The sequence below is a fragment of the Lynx rufus genome, unplaced genomic scaffold (genome assembly GCF_022079265.1).
Source record: "Lynx rufus isolate CCGP_SWC_20201006 ecotype Redwood Valley unplaced genomic scaffold, mLynRuf1.p SCAF_7, whole genome shotgun sequence".
In the NCBI taxonomy this organism is placed as follows: Eukaryota; Metazoa; Chordata; class Mammalia; order Carnivora; family Felidae; genus Lynx; species Lynx rufus.
Window position 1 is genome coordinate 21,344,597 of NW_025814889.1, and position 19,393 is coordinate 21,363,989.

The 19,393-nt window shown below is 41.9% G+C and overlaps 1 protein-coding gene across 1 annotated transcript in view; it reads left to right on the top strand.

Annotated features, from left to right (window-relative positions):
• Positions 1-19,393, top strand: part of ARMC3 (armadillo repeat containing 3) — a 100,530-nt gene that overhangs the window by 52,357 nt on the left and 28,780 nt on the right. The window contains exons 9-10 of the mRNA XM_047067020.1: positions 2,811-2,963; positions 3,066-3,171. Of these exons, the coding sequence (XP_046922976.1) occupies positions 2,811-2,963; positions 3,066-3,171 (259 nt within the window). The remainder of the gene's footprint in view (positions 1-2,810; positions 2,964-3,065; positions 3,172-19,393) is intronic.

A 19,393-nucleotide genomic window follows, 5' to 3' on the forward strand; every position in this document is an offset into this window, starting at 1 on the left:
TCTTGACAAATTAATTCTTCTGGCTGATTTTCCTGGTAGAATTTATGCTCAGAGTGTTCTGTTTAGTAAAGTTAATTTAGAGCTATCAGGGAAATCTTAATTATAAATCTAAGCATTTTAGGTCAAAGACTCTAGAAGAGTTTCAGATCTTTTTTATTCAGGGAATACTAATCAGGACTACATATATTTTAAAACCTTTCAGAAGCCACATACTTGAGATTTAAGTATTAATCGCACCATTTACAAGAGTAAAACAGTCATGACCTGCCTGAATCCTCAGTTTAAGTGAAAGGAGCAAGGGATTAAAACGATAGGATTACAGGACATGGTTCATAATTGGTTTAAGACAAATGAACAGAAGTGTTAGTGATGTAGCCAATGCCAGTTGTGACCAGGTTGCTGTGTTTGGAGTGAACAGAGGCCAAAAGTGATTGCCAAGGTGGTGACATGTGAGTGTGGTTCCGCTTCTGCGCAAAAGGGGGCAATTTGAAAAAACTCACGGTTAAAAGAAGACAGAGATCCTCTATTAACTTTAAAGTGGACAAGCAGTTATGATAAATTCTGAGAATATTCCTAGAAACACAAGTTAGTTGTAATATATGTAAACGATGAATTAGTTCCTCGTGCAGAAGTCACATACGATCGAAATGAGTAGGGCGGTTTTTGCAGAGATTTTTTATTCTAACGGAATAGTCTCCTCTTACGTACATCAACATCCTACGAGCATTTCTTACACGTTCTTCTATTTTTTTTTTTTCAACGTTTATTTATTTTTGGGACAGAGAGAGACAGAGCATGAACGGGGGAGGGGCAGAGAGAGAGGGAGACACAGAATCGGAAACAGGCTCCAGGCTCTGAGCCGTCAGCACAGAGCCCGACGCGGGGCTCGAACTCACGGACCGCGAGATCGTGACCTGGCTGAAGTCGGACGCTCAACCGACTGCGCCACCCAGGCGCCCCAACGTTCTTCAATTTTAACCACGTAAATTGACTTCAAAGGGTAATTAATGGAAAGTCAAACCTACGATGACGCTTTTTGGAGGACTGTAAACAAATTAGCAAAGAATTATGTGTAAGCTGGTTCTTTTCAAACTAGTCTCTGATTCCTCTTACGGCATTAAAATTGAGTTTGGTTTAATATATCTTTTTTCTAGTACATGCCTTTAATAAAGAGTAACTTACGGGATGCCTGGATGGCTCAGTTGGTTGATCATGTGACTCTTGATTTTGGCTCAGGTCATGATCTCATGGTTTGTGAGATCAAGTCCCACGTCGGGCTCTGACCTGACAGCATGGAGATTCTGTCTTAAGATTCCGTCTCTCTCTCTCTCTCTCTCTCTCCCCCTCTGCCCTGCTCCCCCTTGTGCGGTCTCTCTCTCTCTCTCTCTAAAAATAAAAACATTAAAATAATAAAAATTAAATTTAAAAAATAGCTGGAGAACACAAAACAAAAAAATGAGGTTTTAACGTTCTAATTTAGTTTAATGCAGTGCTTCCTTAGTATAGTAATGAGGTTGTCATTTATTTAAAAAAATGAAAGGAAATCAAGAGAAAAACAGTAGGGAACAGAAAGAACATTGAAAATACTTTGATTTTTATTTTTTTAAAAAAATTTTTTTTCAACGTTTTTTATTTATTTTTGGGACAGAGAGAGACAGAGCATGAACGGGGGAGGGGCAGAGAGAGAGGGAGACACAGAATCGGAAACAGGCTCCAGGCTCCGAGCCATCAGCCCAGAGCCCGACGCGGGGCTCGAACTCACGGACCGCGAGATCGTGACCTGGCTGAAGTCGGACGCTTAACCGACTGCGCCACCCAGGCGCCCCGAAAATACTTTGATTTTTAATTAAGTGTTTCATAATGGGGTGAATATCATGGTATGTTCTTAGAGTCACAATTTTATTTGTTTTCAAATAAAAAAAAAAAACCATGCTAATGTATGTTTAGGTTATATCAATGGTAATTTAGCAATTAAATATTTATTGTAATTTTTGCTGCAACAGCATTTATTGTAACTTGAGATAAAAATGATTATGATTTTTTGATATAAGATTATAAATCCCAAAGACTTGGGCTCATTCTCTTTTACTCATTTTTACTTTCTCTACTTCTCTCCTTTTCTCTTGAGTCTCCAGCATGCCAGTTTGTATGTCTTAGGCATTCTTCAAATGTTGAGTTTTGTATTTAAAATAAACATCAAATAAACAGGGTTTTGTCCTTTCTAAAAAAAAAAAAAAGTCTTTATTTATTTACTTTGAGAGAAAGAGAGAGACAGAGCTGGGGAGGGGCAGAGAGAGGGAGAGAGAGAATCCCAAGCAGGGTCCACCCTGCCAGCACGGAGCCCCGTGCGAGCTCGAACTCATAAACTGGGAGATCGTGACCAGAGCCCGAATCTAGTATTGGGCGCTTCACCAACTGAGTCACCCAGGCGCCCCAAACAGGGTTTTGTCCTTAGTGAGAAGACAGCATTGTGTGAACACGGCACCGTGCCAGGCAGCATGACTGGCGTTAAATAAATTTTCGCTAAATCTGAAACTTGCCTCTTTCTTATCGTAGAATTTTCTTTGCCCCAGTACTGATATCATACAAGGGAACAGGAACTTAAGTTTTAATATTCATAAGTCACTTTGCATAGTCACTGTGTTCTAGAGGTTGAGTGGGGGAATATTTTATTTAGTGTAGAGCTTTGTGACTGAGGCTAAGAAACAGTTGGAACCTCTTGTCCCATTTTAGATGAGGAAGTAGTTACCCTTGCATGGTTTTTTTGCGGCAAAATCCTGATTAATTTTTTTCCTTTTGGTTTATGAAAGCTGAAAATAGAAAACTTTTTCACGAACAAGAGGTTGAAAAATGCCTCGTAGCCCTTTTGGGTTCTGAAAACGACGGAACTAAAATTGCCGCTTCCCAAGCGATCTCGGCAATGTGTGAGAATACGGGCAGCAAGGAATTTTTCAATAACCAGGGTAAGCAAAGCAGAAAAAACCATTTCGAACATTTTTAGGTCCCCAGTTGTAGTTTAGCTGGGTATTCACAAAACCACATCTTCCCTCTCTCTTTTTCTGTAGGGATTCCACAGTTAATCCTGCTGCTGAAGAGTGACAGTGAAGAAGTGAGGGAAGCCGCCTCCCTGGCCCTGGCCAATCTAACCACATGCCATCCCGCTAATGCAAAGTAAGGAGAAACTCAACGCTGACTTGTTTAGGGGTATCTAACAGTCCAAGATGTTCTCATTTTAATATTTTGGCTTTCCAGGCAATTTACATATTCTTTCAGATGTTCTCTCTTGGGTTACTCCTCAGGAATCCTTATGAAAGTCCGAGTCATCAGATGGCCCTGATTTTCAAAGATGCTACAAAATCTTGACTCTTCTGGGCTGATTGGGAAAATGGGTGAGCCATCTGGTTCAGCTCACAGTCTAACTTTTTTTTTTTTTTTTAATTTTTTTTTTCAACGTTTATTTATTTTTGGGACAGAGAGAGACAGAGCATGAACGGGGGAGGGGCAGAGAGAGAGGGAGTCACAGAATCGGAAACAGGCTCCAGGCTCCGAGCCGTCAGCCCAGAGCCCGACGCGGGGCTCGAACTCACGGACCGCGAGATCGTGACCTGGCTGAAGTCGGACGCTCAACCGACTGCGCCACCCAGGCGCCCCTCACAGTCTAACTTTTGTGGACGATTCCAGAAGAAACAAAACGGGAAATATTAAAGGCAACTTTGTAGAAACATTTGACAAATCTAGAGAAAATTTAAAAGATCCGTTTTATTTATTTATTTCTTAGAGTTTATTTATTTATTTTTGAGAGAGAGAGAAAGAGGGGGAGACACAGAATCCAAATCCCAAGTAGGCTCCAGGCTGAGCCGTCGGCACAGAGCCCAACATGGGGCTAGAACTCAGGAGCTATGAGATCATGACCTGAGCTGCAGTTGGACGCTTACCCAACTGAGCCACCCAGGCGCCCCTACAAGACCCATTTTAAAAGGACATAAATATTAGGTAAATCTAGAAACATTTTAAAAAGTCAATGGAGGGGCACCTGGGTGGCTCAGTCGGTTAAGCGTCCGACTTCAGCTGAGGTCACGATCTCACGGTCCGTGAGTTCGAGCCCCACGTCGGGCTCTGGGCTGATGGCTCAGAGCCTGGAGCCTGCTTCCCATTCTGTGTCTCCCTCTCTCTCTGTCCCTCCCCCATTCATATTCTGTCTCTCTCTGTCTCAAAAATAAATAAACGTTAAAAAAAATTTAAAAAAAAGTCTACGGAAAGCAATATATTTATGGGTAAACACTATGCGGAAAGATTGGAAAGGAGTGCCCTCTATATTCTAAGCACTGTGGTATGTGATCTATATTCAGCACAAACTTCAATTACCAAGATAATCTGTCAGCAGATGAGGAAACCGAGGCTCTGCAAGGTTACCTAATTTTCCTGGGTACGCACATTTATTAAAATGGCTGAGCTGGAAATTAAATCTGGAATCTGTGTTCTTTCCTCCACAGAAGATTGCCTTATAAAAGAGCGAGAACTTCTTGAAAGAAACGTTCATAAATAAAATAATTATTTGCCCTCCCTGTATCTCATTTGGTATGTTTATTATTAAGGATTCTCTAGAGAAACAGAACCAATAGGACATAATATACAGATATGAGAAGGTTTGTTATAGGAACTGGCTTATGTGATTATGGAGGCCAGGAAGTTTCATCATCTGCCATCTGTAAACTGGGGAACCAGGAAAGATGATCTCTTGGTATAATTCAGTGTGAATCTGAAAGCCTGAGAGCCAGGGAAGCCAGTGTCCCAGGCTGGAAAAGATGAATGCTCCAGCTTAGGCAGAGAGCGATTCACCCTGCCACCTTTTCGTTCCATTCGGACCCTCAACGGGTTAGATGATGCCCACCCCCATTGGTGAGGGCCACCTTTACTCAGTCTCCTGACTCAAATGCTAACCTCTTCCAGAAACACCTTCACATATGCACTCAGAAATAATATTTTACCAGCTATCTGGGTATTGTTTCGCCCAGTCAAGTTGACAACATAAAATCCACCATCACAATACGTAAGTTATTAACTTTTGTGTATTATTGCTTTATGGCATTGTGGCTGAGATTACTCTTTTCTAACTTGAAATCGATCTTCCTCTACCTCCATCATATACTTAATCTATTTCTTACCCTTCCTACCCTTTCTTTCCCTTTCTCTACTCCCACACAGTATTTTATGAGATCTTAATGGAATGACTACAAATCTAACAATGCCCGATTAAAATACAGCCAAAATAGGATAAGCATCAGAACAAAACTGTGTTCCTTTAATAGCTCCAATCTTTGACATAGCAATTTCCTAAATTCAGGGTCATCATTATCTATGTGAAAGTACACAAATTTCTAGAATATTGAGTCATAATAAGTAGCAATTTGAAAATAGCATTGTTCCAGGATAGTGGTGCCAGTGAAAAGTCTTACCAGTGACATTAAAACACTTCTATCTTGGGTGCATTTAGATTGATATATTATCTAAAATACTTTAATAGGCCTCCAGAGTGTATAGATGTCTTAATTTGATGTGAGTTTGCCTGGCTTATATAATTTCACAGTTTTATACAAAATCATAGAAAATTAGGATGTTAAGTAGCTTCTGAAAGAGGCTGCTTCAGACTTTCTCTTGCAATTCAGTCATCTGTTACACAGAACTTTGTCATCCGGCTCTATGGTTCCATGTTGTCAACATAGAAAGGTCAACTAAGACTAAATGATGCCACGCATCTCTATATTTTTGTGATTTATTTTTATTTTTATAAAATTTTAATGGCAGGTGTTTCTTTAACCTATTATATACTGTCCATTCTGATCATTTTTTTCAATATGTGTTTGGAATGGGATATGGGATGTGAATGAAAATGGTTGTCTCTTGATCTATCTCTTATGGCTATGGATATCTGTCTCTCTTGAGACCTAGATACTTTTTACTTTGGACTTTTTGAGCTAAAAGATACTGAAAATGAATGTTTGGGGGGAGGAAATGGAGTCAGATTTGACATATTTGTGCCAAATGCTGAAGACTGGAGTTGGCAAAGGTTCTACAGTCAACCAAAAGGAATGAAAACAAATAAACCACATTGCCCATCCTTCTAGCAGGCCTCCTAGAGCATTAATTAGAACCAAAACAGAAGAGACAATAACCATGATTGATTATTTTTAATCAAAAGTGTATTCTACTCAGATTCTCTTTAAAAACATATTAGCTTAAACTCTGCATTGGTGAATATTTCTGGCATCACGTTTTAGAAGCAGGGCCTTGGATCACTTTTCCTAGCTGCTGGGGTGGGGGGGTGGGGCGCCGCAGGAGGGCATGGGGGGGCACGTGGGGAAGGGGAAGGCCTGAGTTGTGACTGCTGCTGGGGGGGTGAGATTGGGGGGCAGAAAGAATGTTGCTTTTCTGCCACACCTAAGTAGTAAGAAAAGGCAAAAACCCAGAGCTAATGTCTTCCAGGTGCACTGGGTAGCTGTTTGGATACCTGATAATTGCCAGCCTAATTAAAAAGAAAAATTTGCAATTAAGCATTGTGAATACTAATTTTGTTTGTTAGAAGACAACCTCTTCTCTGACATTCATATCTCAATGTGCCTAAAGTGGATTTCTAATTATTTTTTTAAATTTTTTATTATTCAAGTTTATTTATTTATTTTGAGAGAGAGCAGGGGAGGGGTAGAGAGAGAGAGAGAGAGAGAAAGAGAACCCCAAGCAGGCTCTCTGCTGCCAGTGCAGACAGAGCCTGATGTTGGGTTCAAACTCACAAACTGTGAGATCACGACCTGACCAGAAATGGAGAGTCACATGCTCAACCAACTGAACCACCCAGGAGCCCCTGGATTTCTAATTCTTAAAGTCAGGGCACCTTCTGGAATTGGAGGCCCGTTTTATGCATTGAGTGATCTCTGGTATGTTATGATTACACTTAATGCTGGCGTAATTTCCTTTATGTAACAACGGATTTTGGGGGGAAAGTGGACGTACACCGAAAATGCGATGGAAAGTGAAAGGACAGTGAAAAACCAGAAGGTCTGACATCAACCAATGCCCGTAATTGAGAACAGAAAGTGATCGTTTGTATTGTTGTGTTTTTACATGATTTGGATCACAGAAGCAACAGTGGAAACTTACCTCTAAGACTTTTCTATTGGTACTTTTCATTCTTTATTATCTGCAGGGTAAAGATCACTTAAAGTGGATAAAAATATGGAAAGGCCATGAACACAAATAAAATTAACAATTTGAGGGGCCCCTGGGTGGCTCAGTTGGTTGAGTGACCGACGGGCTCATCATGATCTTGCCATTGGCAAATTCAAGCCCTGTGTCGGGCTCTGTACTGACAGTGTAGTGCCTGCTTCAGATCCTCTGTTTCCCCTCTCTCTCTACCCATTCCCCACTCGTACACTCTCACTCTCAAAAATAAACATTTAAAAAAAATAACAATTTGAAGGCATAGGAAAAAAAGGACAAGAACAGCCATATTAACTTATTTTATTTAATGTTTATTTATTTTGAGAGAGAGAGAGAGAGAGAGCATGAGCGAGCACGTTGGGGGGGTGGCATAGAGAGAGAGGGAAAGGGAGGGAGAATCCCAAACAGGCTCTGAACTGTGAGCCCAGAGCCCGATGTGGGCCTCAATCTCAAGGTCCGTGAGATCATGACCTGAGCTGAAACCAAGAGTCAGACGTTTAACCGACCGGGCCACCCAGGTGCCCCTAACCATATTTGCTTATTTAAAGTGATAGAAGGAGAAAGAAAAGTGAAATCATTTTTAAGCGAATAAATAAAAAGTGAGAAGGCTAAGACAACCCTTGTAGGAAGAAATAGATGAAAATAGAAACCTAAGAGCAATAATGAATTCCATATGAAAAGGTAACCCATTTAGTCACTTTGGGCACTTCTCCTTGCTTCGTTCACTGCTAATCTTTCTGACAATTCTCCATTTGTAATACTTCTTGGAAAGGAGAAAGTTGTTGATTTTTGATCCAGGAAATAGCATCTCAGCGAAATTTCAGGTGATCTTTACTTGCCCTCTCCTGTCCAATTATTCATATTAAAGTTGTACATGATTTACGCAAATAGTGAGGGAATTATTACCCGTGGTTGACATTCTTCTGAGGAGCAGATTCCACACATTACAAGAATATTTTAAGCTGTTAATTTATAACATCACTGCCATCTGTTGGATCTGATCAGAATTAGAGGTTTTGAGTTATCTGAAGACTAAAAAGACTTTCATGTTCTTCATTTTCCTTTCCAACACGAAGTGAATTTTGGCTATTAGTAAACTAGGAAAAGATTAGAAAATAGTATGGTTGTTGGCAGGATAGCTTTCAAACGATGCAGTTATTTTAGGAAATAAGACAAGGAATAAAATACAAAAAGTAGGGGCGCTTGGGTGGCTCAGTTGGTTTAGCCTCCAACCTTGGCTCAGGTCATGGTCCCACAGTTCGTGGGTTTGAGCCCTGCATCCGGCTCTCCGCTGTCATCACAAAGCCCACTTAGGATCCTCTGTCCCCCTCTCTCTCTGTCCCTCCCCCGCTTGCACTCTCTCTCAAAAAATAAATAAAAACATTAAAAAATATATGAAAAGTAATAATACAATTAATACCCATAGATAAGTAGGTAATAACTAGTTTTGCCATAGAAAACACATAATCTATAGTCTCCATTGTTCACAGATCGTACTAACTCCTGATTCTTCCTGCTTATTCTGTGTTACCTCCGTGAAGAACCAGGTGATTTCCCTTAAGCTTAGAGACCTTCTTATCTCCATTTCTTTTTTTTTTTTTAATTTTTTGTACCCCTTCTTGGGCTTTCCACAACAGCAGTGACTTAAGAGAGTTCTAAATGACAGCACATATGATGGTTACCCACCCCTCCTCCCCCCCCCCAAATGATTGATTACTGGGCCCCTGCTGGTCTCCATGACACGAGGGTCAAAGAGCTCTTCTGTGGGGACCCTCCTACTGCTGTGTGACCTATAAGTAAGGAGTATACCCCAAAGGGATCCCAGAAAAAGCCACAGTGCCCCCAAGTTGTACGGGTGTATGTTTGAGTAGTTTGGGAACTTTTGAATGTTTTTTTTATTATCTGTGGATAACCTGTCATTTCGTATTACTCTTCACTAACGGAGAAATAAAGCATTGACTGAATAGTTTTAAGGCCTAGCAGAATTATTCGTGGAGTACCGTGCCTAAGAAAGCCATGTAACGTGTAGAGAAACCATTTAAAAGGTATGTCATGGACAGAACTTAACACAGAACTTCAAGAAAAGGACTTCATTTATTCACAGTGACCTGACTCCCTGTCAGTCATTTGGCATTGGCGTTATCAGGGAAGAGTCTGGCCCGAAGTGATTTTCTTCTTGGAATGTTAAATCTCTGTAGTGTGTATAAAAAGCACTTTCAAAGCTTTTTTTTTTTTTTTCCATTCCCGTCCCATTAAATAGAGTGAGGAGAAGGTAATACATATTTATTTTTATAAATACCTCTTTATTTGTAGACTCAAGTATAGACCAACGCTGTTTCTTAGAATGGCCTGTGTTGTGCATGTGGGGCTGCCCCGAATGACGAGAGTCCTTTTGAAGGAGGAAAAACAGTCTCTCTTAAAGTTGGCAAAACGCCACAAAGTTCACCTCCATCTCTGCCCTTCTCCGGGAAGAGGTGGGATGTATGGCTTTGAGATGGCTGGAGTTGTGTCACTCCACCCTTTGAAATTAAAAAAAAAATTTTTTTTCAATGTTTATTTACTTTCGAGAGAGAGAGAGAGAGAGAGAGAGAGAGAGACAGAATGCGAGCGGGGGAGGGGCAGAGAGAGAGGGAGACACAGAATCCGAGGCAGGCCCCAGGCTCCGAGCCGTCAGGAACCTGAGCTGAAGTCGGCCGCTCAACCGACTGAGCCACCCAGGCGCCCCTCACCCTTTGAAATGTTAACGTCTGTTCTAGAGCATACTTTGTGCCCAATACAGGTTCACTTAGAAGAAGTAATCTTGTCACGGTGACTGCTTTGTTACTAAAGAAACATTGACAACAGAACGAATCCACTGTGATTTACAAAATTAAAATGCGGTCTCATGAAAAATGCAAACTCATGTCATAGACTCGATGTGTCCAGTCTAAGATAGACTTAAGAATGCTGCAGCTGTACAGTTATTGTCTTTATTGCGCGAGGGTTTTTCCCTGGGAAAATGTTTCCAGGGCTCTGTTTTCCCTGCCGAGCAGTGAAGGGAACCGTGTCTTTATACTGACCCCTAGTGGTGCTTAAGGAGGAAGTTGGGGGAGGGGCAAAAAATTGGCAACGGAAAGATTGCTCTGTATTTTAGTGGAAGACACATTAATTTAATTTGAAACACCCTCTGGAGTGTCTAAAGTAATAGCTTAAAGCATTATTAAAATATTGTGATCTGGCAAGCATTTCATTGTGTTGCTTTTAAAGAGAGAATATTCTACCACTAACAGTGTGTTCATGCTTGAGTTTGTCTTTGGTCCTTTGTAAGGGGCAGTCGTTTAAAAATGTTCTGACACATTCATAGTTCTGGTGGCTGAGTATGTGCCGTGCTATATAACCACACAGGATTAATATAATATGCTTGGACAGCATCAGTTAATCGCATCGTTATCATAATTACTCTAGAGTTGATTTTTCACTCTTGACTGTGTACCCTGGAAAAGAATATTTTGTTTTAAAATGCCTGTTAGTATCACTTTGTCGTAAGATGCTACCTCCTTTGAATTAGAATGCTCACAATATGAGCGACCTACAAGATAAATAAGCTAGTTTCATAACCTTTTCAGCGTTTATTTATTTTTGGGACAGAGAGAGACAGAGCATGAACGGGGGAGGGGCAGAGAGAGAGGGAGACACAGAATCCGAAGCAGGCTCCAGGCTCTGAGCCATCAGCCCAGAGCCTGACGCGGGGCTCGAACTCACGGACCGCGAGATCGTGACCTGGCTGAAGTCGGACGCTTAACCGACTGCGCCACCCAGGCGCCCCATAACCTTTTAGGAAATTCAGTTTTGTGCATAAGGATGTTTTAAACTTTTGTATTAAGGTTGATCCCTCAAAGAACTAAATGTGTTATTTACCATTTTAAAAGACTTCTGAAGTTAACAGATGAAATAAATGGGAAGAGTCTTTGAGGTACACTTAAAATTTCTTCTTTTTTTTAAAGTTTATTTATTTATTTTGAGAGAGAGAACACGAGCGGGGAAGGGGCAGAGAGAGAGAGATAGAGAGAGAGGGAGAGAGAGAATCCTAAGCAGCCTCCATGCTGACAGCACAGAGCCTAATACGGGGCTTGATCTCAGGAACCATGAGATCATGACCTGAGCTGAAACCAAGAGTTGGACACTTAACTGACTGAGCCACCCAGGCTCCCCTTAATATTTATTCTTGTGTTATTTCCATCCAAGTTTACTGAATGGATACTTTTCTTTTCTGCCTTGATTCCTTCTCTGGCCAGAAAAAAATCATACTGGATTTGAAGAAAGAATGAAAAGTTGGATTTTGCAGTAAACCAAGTTGATGCCATATCCCCATTTTGTGTTCCTTGTTGTCTAGTCAACTTCCACAAACGGTTTAAACTTTATTGGCTACCAGTTTTGTGAAGCTCTGTGAATCCCATGAAGTGATCAATTAGAAAATTATCTATGCTGCTTTTATTACCCAGAGAACAGACGCTAACATTTGCATTAACCTGATTTTAAAGTTGCTGGTACCTCTTTCCAGTTTAATTCCCAGCAGTACTGATTTTCCTAGGAAACTATCAAATTATTGTGCGATTTTTTTTTCTCTTGCCCTCTCAGTTTGAAGCAGTAGTTAAAACCTACATAAGTTCCATTTTTACTTATCCTTGACGTTTCATATTCATCATTTTCTGTGTGTTTTCTTCTTCTCTGGAAATGGCTTTTCTTGATCATTGACCGCACCTAACTGGGAAAGGCTTGGGTGGGATCCCGAGAATGTCCCAGCTCCAGCCCTGCAAGTGTTGGAGATTTGACCACTTAGCCGAAAAGTTGTTTGAAAATGAGAATTTCATACACACGGGCAAATTTGGAAATGTGGTGTTTTTCCGTGGTCTGAGAAATCGAGACAGGATATGGGAAAATCCCTGCACCGAGGCTCACTGAACAGGAGTAGACAATGGTGGTGATGACCGTTGGGCCAGGCATTAAGCTAAGTTCCTGAAATGGAATATATTACTAAATCCTCGAAGCAGTGCCATGAGGCAGGGATAATTGTTAGGTCCACGTTGCAGGTGAGGAAACAGAGGCACGGTCTTTGCTCAGGGTCACGGCGGTGGGGTCGAGCTACGCCGAGGCGGACTGCTCTGTACATCCCTAGGGAGTTTGCCACAGTGGAAACTTCTAGTCTGCACTCCTGCAACTGCTCTTTCTCTCTGCCTCCTGCTCAGTATCTGAGTCTGAACTTTTCCAGATCGTCACTGAAATGCTTTTCTTTGCTTTCTTGATCTCTTTGAATTCTTCCAGACTGGAACCGCCGTGACTCCTTGAACTCCAGTAGGGCGCTTGGGAGGCATGAGCTTTCATTTCCTCCTTTCCTTCCTCCCCTCCTTCCTCTTCTCCCAGCTTCCTTTCCCTGTTATCCCCCCTCCACTTCCTCTTCTTCCCCCTCCTTCTATAAAGGGAATAAAGAAAAGGGAAAAAATATATCCAATGGTCACTGAGAATTTCCCACTATGCTACATATCAGAATGGCCCATGGCCCACCTCATTTCTCATTCCCTGAGGAATGATGAAATGAACCAGGTAGATCTTGGCGCTTTTTTTTTTCCTTTTTCCTGGAAAAAAATACCCCACCGTACTTTTTTAAAGCTTCAGAGATCGATGGTTATAAAAGGTTATAGACTATAAGTCAGACCACCATAGCTTTAATCCTGTGTTGGTTGATTGACTTGCCTGGTGGTTAAGTCTTAGTCTCTCTAAATTTTCTCTCTCTTAACTATAAAACAAAGAAAAGTGAGCCTAGATTTCCTATTATATTTTGGGTATCTGAATAATTACCCTCTGTCTAGTATCCTAGGGCGTTTGGAACAAAGCTTCCACTAGGAAGGATGGGATTGCTCTTGACCTCTTTTATTGTTTTATCTCAAAGGTGAAGGAGGTTATTACTTATGAATTTAGGTTTCTTTTGTAATTCTCTCACCGGTACCCAAGTGTTCTTTATGTCTGTTCTTAGCTGCAGGGATACCGTAGGGAACACAACAAAGGTTCCACGAAACTGCTGTCATGAAACGTACGTGTTGGATGGGAGACAGAGACCATATACGAGTAACTTTAAGAAGGTAATTTCAGAAGTGATAACAGCATCAGTTAAATAAAACAGCACAATGTCAGAGAGAGGGGCACACATGACACCAGGGTTGTGAAAGGGGTCGAGGGAATGACATAATGCTCGTCAAAGATGGCCTCTCCAGAAGAAGGTGACATTAGAGCTGATGAGAATAAGGCAGCCCCAGCAAGTGCTGTCACACGAAAGCACGCAGCGTCCTTATGATTTAGTTAAGAAAACCAACAACACGGTACCTCTAATTACTTTGGGATTGCGTCCCTTGTCATGTGCAGATATGCAAAGAGACTGATTTCCAGGCTAAACAGAAACATTTGGTAACCGCAAAAGCCATTTATTGCGAATATTCGAACACCTTGACCATTATTCCTATTTTATCAGGAGACAAGTCAGCCATGTAAAATGAAGACAGTTGTTCTTTCCTGATGGCAGCTAGTTAATTATTGGCAGCCATTCCAGCTTTTGAAACAGAAGGTGGCATGGATGGAAGGAAGTATTGTGATTGGACAGATAGGTCAATAAGGATTCCATGTCACTCGTAAGAAAATTGCATTTGAAATCCCTAGACTTTGGTTGACTGCCTCGTAATTGGTAACAAAAACCTGCATGCTGTTTTGAAGGTGCTGGGTCAGCCTCTACTAGGTGCTTTGCAACTAGCCATTATCTCTTTGGAAACCATGATGTCATAGCAACTAGAGCAGAAAAGCACACTCTGAAGGTCTCAAAATTATGCCACTCAGATACACCAACGTGATAGAAGCAATTTGGTTTCGCATCCTTTAAAAAAAAATTTTTTTTGCGTTTTTCCTATTTTGCTGTGGAGTGTAAAACGTCATGCATTTGTTTTTGTGGCTGGGTTTTATTTTAATAATTGTATGTTGCCTTAAAAACCCTTCACTTTGAGCATTTGCCTACAATTCATTGTGATTCTCTCCCTTACTGCTGATAAGCTTCTTTAAATAATATTCCTTTAAAAGGAGAACTCTCTTGGCTACTTTTGTCTATCCTGGAGCTCACCCAGAGCTGGGGCACGTATCCCATTCTCCTGCAACCGTGGGGCTGCAGCGGGGTCTTAGTTCTTTTCGATGCGCTCAGAAATCGATCAACTTCACGAATACGCTCGACTTCTTGGATCATTACTTTTGTTGAAAAATTGGCTGGAACCAGAGTCAGGAATCCTGTTCACAGCATTCCAGATCTGGCTGTGATACCCGAGAGACCCGTGTATCATAACGGCCAGCGTCCCATCCCCAGGCACCTGTACAGCCTCACTGGGAGCCCGCAAGGCTTAACCGCGCCAGCCCTGAGCCGGCGGCATAGGCACCTCTCCTGACCACTTGCGGTGTGTCTGTTGCCAATATGTCTTCCTTGGTGTGACGAACCTCGCAGAGACATATGAAAAGTCACGCTGGTGAGAATGGTTGTAATCACTGTTAACAAACAAGGTTCTGATTGCCAATATCACCATCTGTTCCATCGGGTTCCACATATTACCCTGTATGTGGGCTCTGTTAAACAGATTTCTGCACTGCCCAAGGTCACCCTTGATTCACGTAACCAGCCTTCGCAGACGGGTTAAACGTGAACCTCCAAACTGCAGTGAGGGTTTTCTGAGAAGTACCAAGTAGCGTCATCTGATGATGGGACCCGAGCAAACAGGTCAACAATGTCTGCAAAGACAAAACGTAGACACCCTTTGGCACATGAAATGGATACATCCCTAAGAGGTTGTCTAAAGCGTAAGATGCCATGTGCTAAACCCCACATGATAATTACTTCACGGAAATAATTAGAGTAGCATTGGGGGTGGGGAGGGCAGCCGTAGGTGATATGAGCAGAGACCTCAACTTGGTTGGGTCCTATGCCTTCTTGCAAACTTAAAGCTGAGCCGGGCATTTTCCCCTCACCCTCTCGTGACTCCTGCTGAGGTTTTCTTCATTGCTCCCCTTGAGCTGAGTCAAGTCAGTTTAGATATATTGATCTTCTCAGCCCTGGGGATATAAATAGGACGCAAGCCCTGCCTCTAAGAAGGGGGGGCCAGGTGTGCACATAGCAAGAGGAGGGAGTGAATAACAAAGGGAGGCAGCGATGGACAAGAACGGACAAGAATGACTCCACACAGGAAGGGACAGTTGAGCAGGTTTTGAAGGGTGAGCTACAGTCCCCCAGGCAGAGGTGTGGAGGTGCCCGCCTTTTGGGCAGAGAAAACATGAGTGCAAAGACACACAGACATGAAATAGCATAGTATTTTCAGGGAGCCATAAAGAGACACTTATTTGAGCACAATGTTCTTAGTGCCCATGCCCGTAAGTGCTTTTTCATCTTGGGGTTCCAGGATTTAAATTTTTATTTTTAATGTTTTTATTTATTTTTGAAGGAGAAAGAGAGACAGAGCATGAGCAGGGGAGGAGCAGAGAGAGAGGGAGACACAGAATTTGAAGCAGGCTCCAGGCTCTAAGCTGTCAACACAGAGCCCGACGCGGGGCTCGAACCCACAAACTGTGAGGTCGTGCCCTGAGCCAAAGCCGGACGCTCAACCGACTGAGCCACCCGGGCGCCCCAGGGCTCCAGGATTTAAACGAGAAACTTTGTGCTAAGCTCCTTCCCACAACAAGCTTCTATAAAATAGTATTTCAAGATTGCTGCTGTTCTGTGTGACCATTTGTGCCAAAACATCATTTTAAAAAATGTGTCTATGTTTAACAAACAAATGATCTTGAGCTCACGTGGAAAAGAGCGCTGATCCAGTCGGGGGGTTATGCTTCCTAGAGGAAGAGGCATTTGTGCTGAACTTGGCAAGGTGAATAGGAATTTTCCGGGGGAAGAGTTTGATAGGAAGTCAGAACGGCGTTCTGGGACATCCAGAGGGGTGACAGAGCCCGGTGGCGGTAGCGTGATGCAGGTCCCCAGCGAGGCCCAGAGCACAGAGCCACAGGAAGAGGTGAGAGGCCTCCGGCAGCGGTGGGGGAGGCAGGTTGGCTCCTGCAGGGACTTGGAGGCAAAGTGAGAAATTTGGAACTTCATCCTGAGCAATGGGAAACCAAAAACATTTTAAGTAGGGGAGACATCTGATTGTATGTACTATATATTTCACTGTATATGTAATTATAATAACCTGATTCTGGGGCGCCTGGTGGCTCAGTTGGTTAGGCGTCCGACTTCGGCTCAGGTCATGATCTCGCGGTCCGTGAGATCGAGCCCCGTGTCGGCCTCTGTGCTGACAGTTCAGAGCCTGGAGCCTGTTTCCGATTCTGTGTCTCCCTCTCTCTCTGACCCTCCCCGCTCATGCTCTGTCTCTCTCTGTCTCAAAAATAAATAAACGTTAAAAAAGAAAATTAAAAAAAAATAACCTGATTCTGATTTTATGTATTATGTATATTACTGTATGTTTAATTATAATAATCCGATTACTTATCTATTTTTAAATGTTCATTCATTTTTTAGAGAGATAGTGTGAGTGGGTGAGGGGCAGAGGGAGAGGAGGGGAGAAGGGCAGAGGATCCGAAGCAGGCTCTGCGCTGACAGCAGCGAGCCCAGGGGGCTCGAACTCAGGAACCGGGAGATGATAACGCGAGTCCAAGTTGGTCACTTGACCGACCGAGCCACCCAGGTGTCCTGGATTATTATTTTAAAAGCTCGCTTTAGCTGTAAATTGGAGAAAGGATTGGAGGGGGAGAGGAGAGACCGCTTAGAAGAGCACATCAATTCACAAGAGAGGATGTGGACTGGATTGGATCGGAGAGATACAGCTGGAGAAAAGAGAGAGGTTCGAGAAATATGGGGGAGGAAACCAGTCAGGACTTGGTAATAAATTGGATACACATGACGTGTCGAACTTCACTTCTGTTTACATATATCAAGTGATACAAACAGATGTTTTTATACATTCCCATATTTGAGTTTTAGTTATTTTTTTTATGCCCATTTTAAACTCTTACTTGATTAAACTCCAACCGGTGGAGGTTAATGATAGTAAGAATCAAAATATTTTCGGATTATCATGATGACATATGGCCCTACAATTCTGGATTTTGTAACAAAGCAGTTTGACTTCCGTCCCGTTCACTTGGAGAATGCTATAGACTATCTAGGAAACGGAAATGTGTTTTTAAAATATGACAGGCTTCAGCTTGTGTGCACATTAGACACAGAAAAATAAAACAGAACGTCTTGGGTCTGAATCACAAAATTAATGCCATTCTTTTTTTTTTTAAGAAAAATATAAATTCTGTGCTCTATTTCTATAAATGAAATTAAGGTTTGTTGGTTTGGTTTTTTTTAGGTAAGAATAATAAGCTGGATTTTTTTTTTCACCATAATAATTTCATCTCGGTTACGCTTTTTACACTTGAACGGAGTGCACACAGCACATTACAGGCAGGGATCTACCCACAATGCAAGTAGTTCTCCCAGCTGCACGCGTGCGATTTGTCTCTCAGCATTGACAGTTATGTTCCATTTAGTAAAAGCTCTATTCCACTGTGTACTAGAATCTTTGGTTTCTTAAACAGCTAGGATTTTATGTACTTCTCTTTACTGGCTCATAAAGAGCACAGAAAAGAGCAGAAGATAGAGATACAAAGGAACCAAGGCAACATATGCCTTTGTCCAGGAAAAAGGAAGAAGCCAAAATGAAACACAAAGGCTGTGGGCAGAGGTACATCCGATGATGAAAATACCTGTATCTCGTAGCCCCCCCCCCCCTTTTTTTTTTAAACAAATAAGAGAAATCAAAACGATGGAGTGTGATCCTATGTATTTACTTAAATTTTCCATACAAAAGACAAAGCCCTTGAGAATTGACTGGTATGCGTTTACCTAAAATACTGTACCTTCTGTCTCGGTTGCCACTGAAATACCTCCACTGTCGGCTCCTCCTTTATTCTCCGGGATGTTTTAAAAGGTGAATCCCGTCAAAGGAAAAATCGCCAAGTGGCAAAGGAATTGTGCATTCTCACCAAGGCACAGTTTGCAATGATTAAAAACTACAAAGTAATTCGGCTGAAGGGACTGAACGATTGCATTAGGTGCCTGAAAAACAAGTCATAGAAATAAAATGAGTTTGGAGCAGGTTTACGTCTCTAATGATTAGAAAATATGCATAATTTCAAATGCTTGCTGGCAGTAAGAAAGAATGGGAGACACCACAAGAAGGATTAAATATGTACCAAGGACTAGAGCATGGGTAGAAGTGGAAACAGACACTTTTGACTTTGCCTTCGTATCAATATGGTGTGTTTCCCGGATTTATTCACACCAGGGGTGGGAGGTGCCTTGAGGGTTAGTACCAACCGACCCGGCATTCTCCAGAGCCTTAGTCATTTTGTCCCCACCTAGTTGCTGTCGGTTCCATCCACCTCTGAGCTGGTCTGTGTGACAATCATAGCTTCTTTTCTCCTCGGTGATATTTCATTTACATTCTGTACTCTCTTGGGCAATTGTGATAACTTCCATTCTTTTTTTTTTTTTTTTTTTTTTAGTTTTTTAAAATATTTATTTATTTATTGGAAGAGAGAGAGAGAGAGAGAGCAAGCTAGGGAGGGGCAGAGAGAGAGGGAGAAAAATCCCAAGCAAGATCCACACTGTCAGCACAGAACCTGACACAGGGCTCAAACTCACAATCTGTGAAATCATGACCTTGACCTGAGCCCAAACCAAGAGCGGGACGCTTAACTGACTGAGTCACCCAGGTGCCCGGATAACTCCTATTCTTGAGGTTGTCGCTTCTTCACAATCAGCAAATTTAAGTGACGACCAAATTAAATTTAATTCATCAGCATACAGGGTGATGGGCTGAATCATATGGCCTCACTTTTTTTTTTTCTTCCATTTTTGGTTCTTAATATGATCCTAAGTGGAATGTGTCAAATATAAACCTTAAAGAGATGTTCACATTATTGAAGTCTCAGGTATGTTTTTTGTTGTCTTGATTACCTCCATTCCCACGATGATGCAAGCGGATTTTTAGCAAGAATTCGGGGTCTTCCTTTGAAACTAGGATGCTCTGTATATCTTGCTGTTTGGAACATCTCTCGTCTGAAGCAGTTCCAAATATTA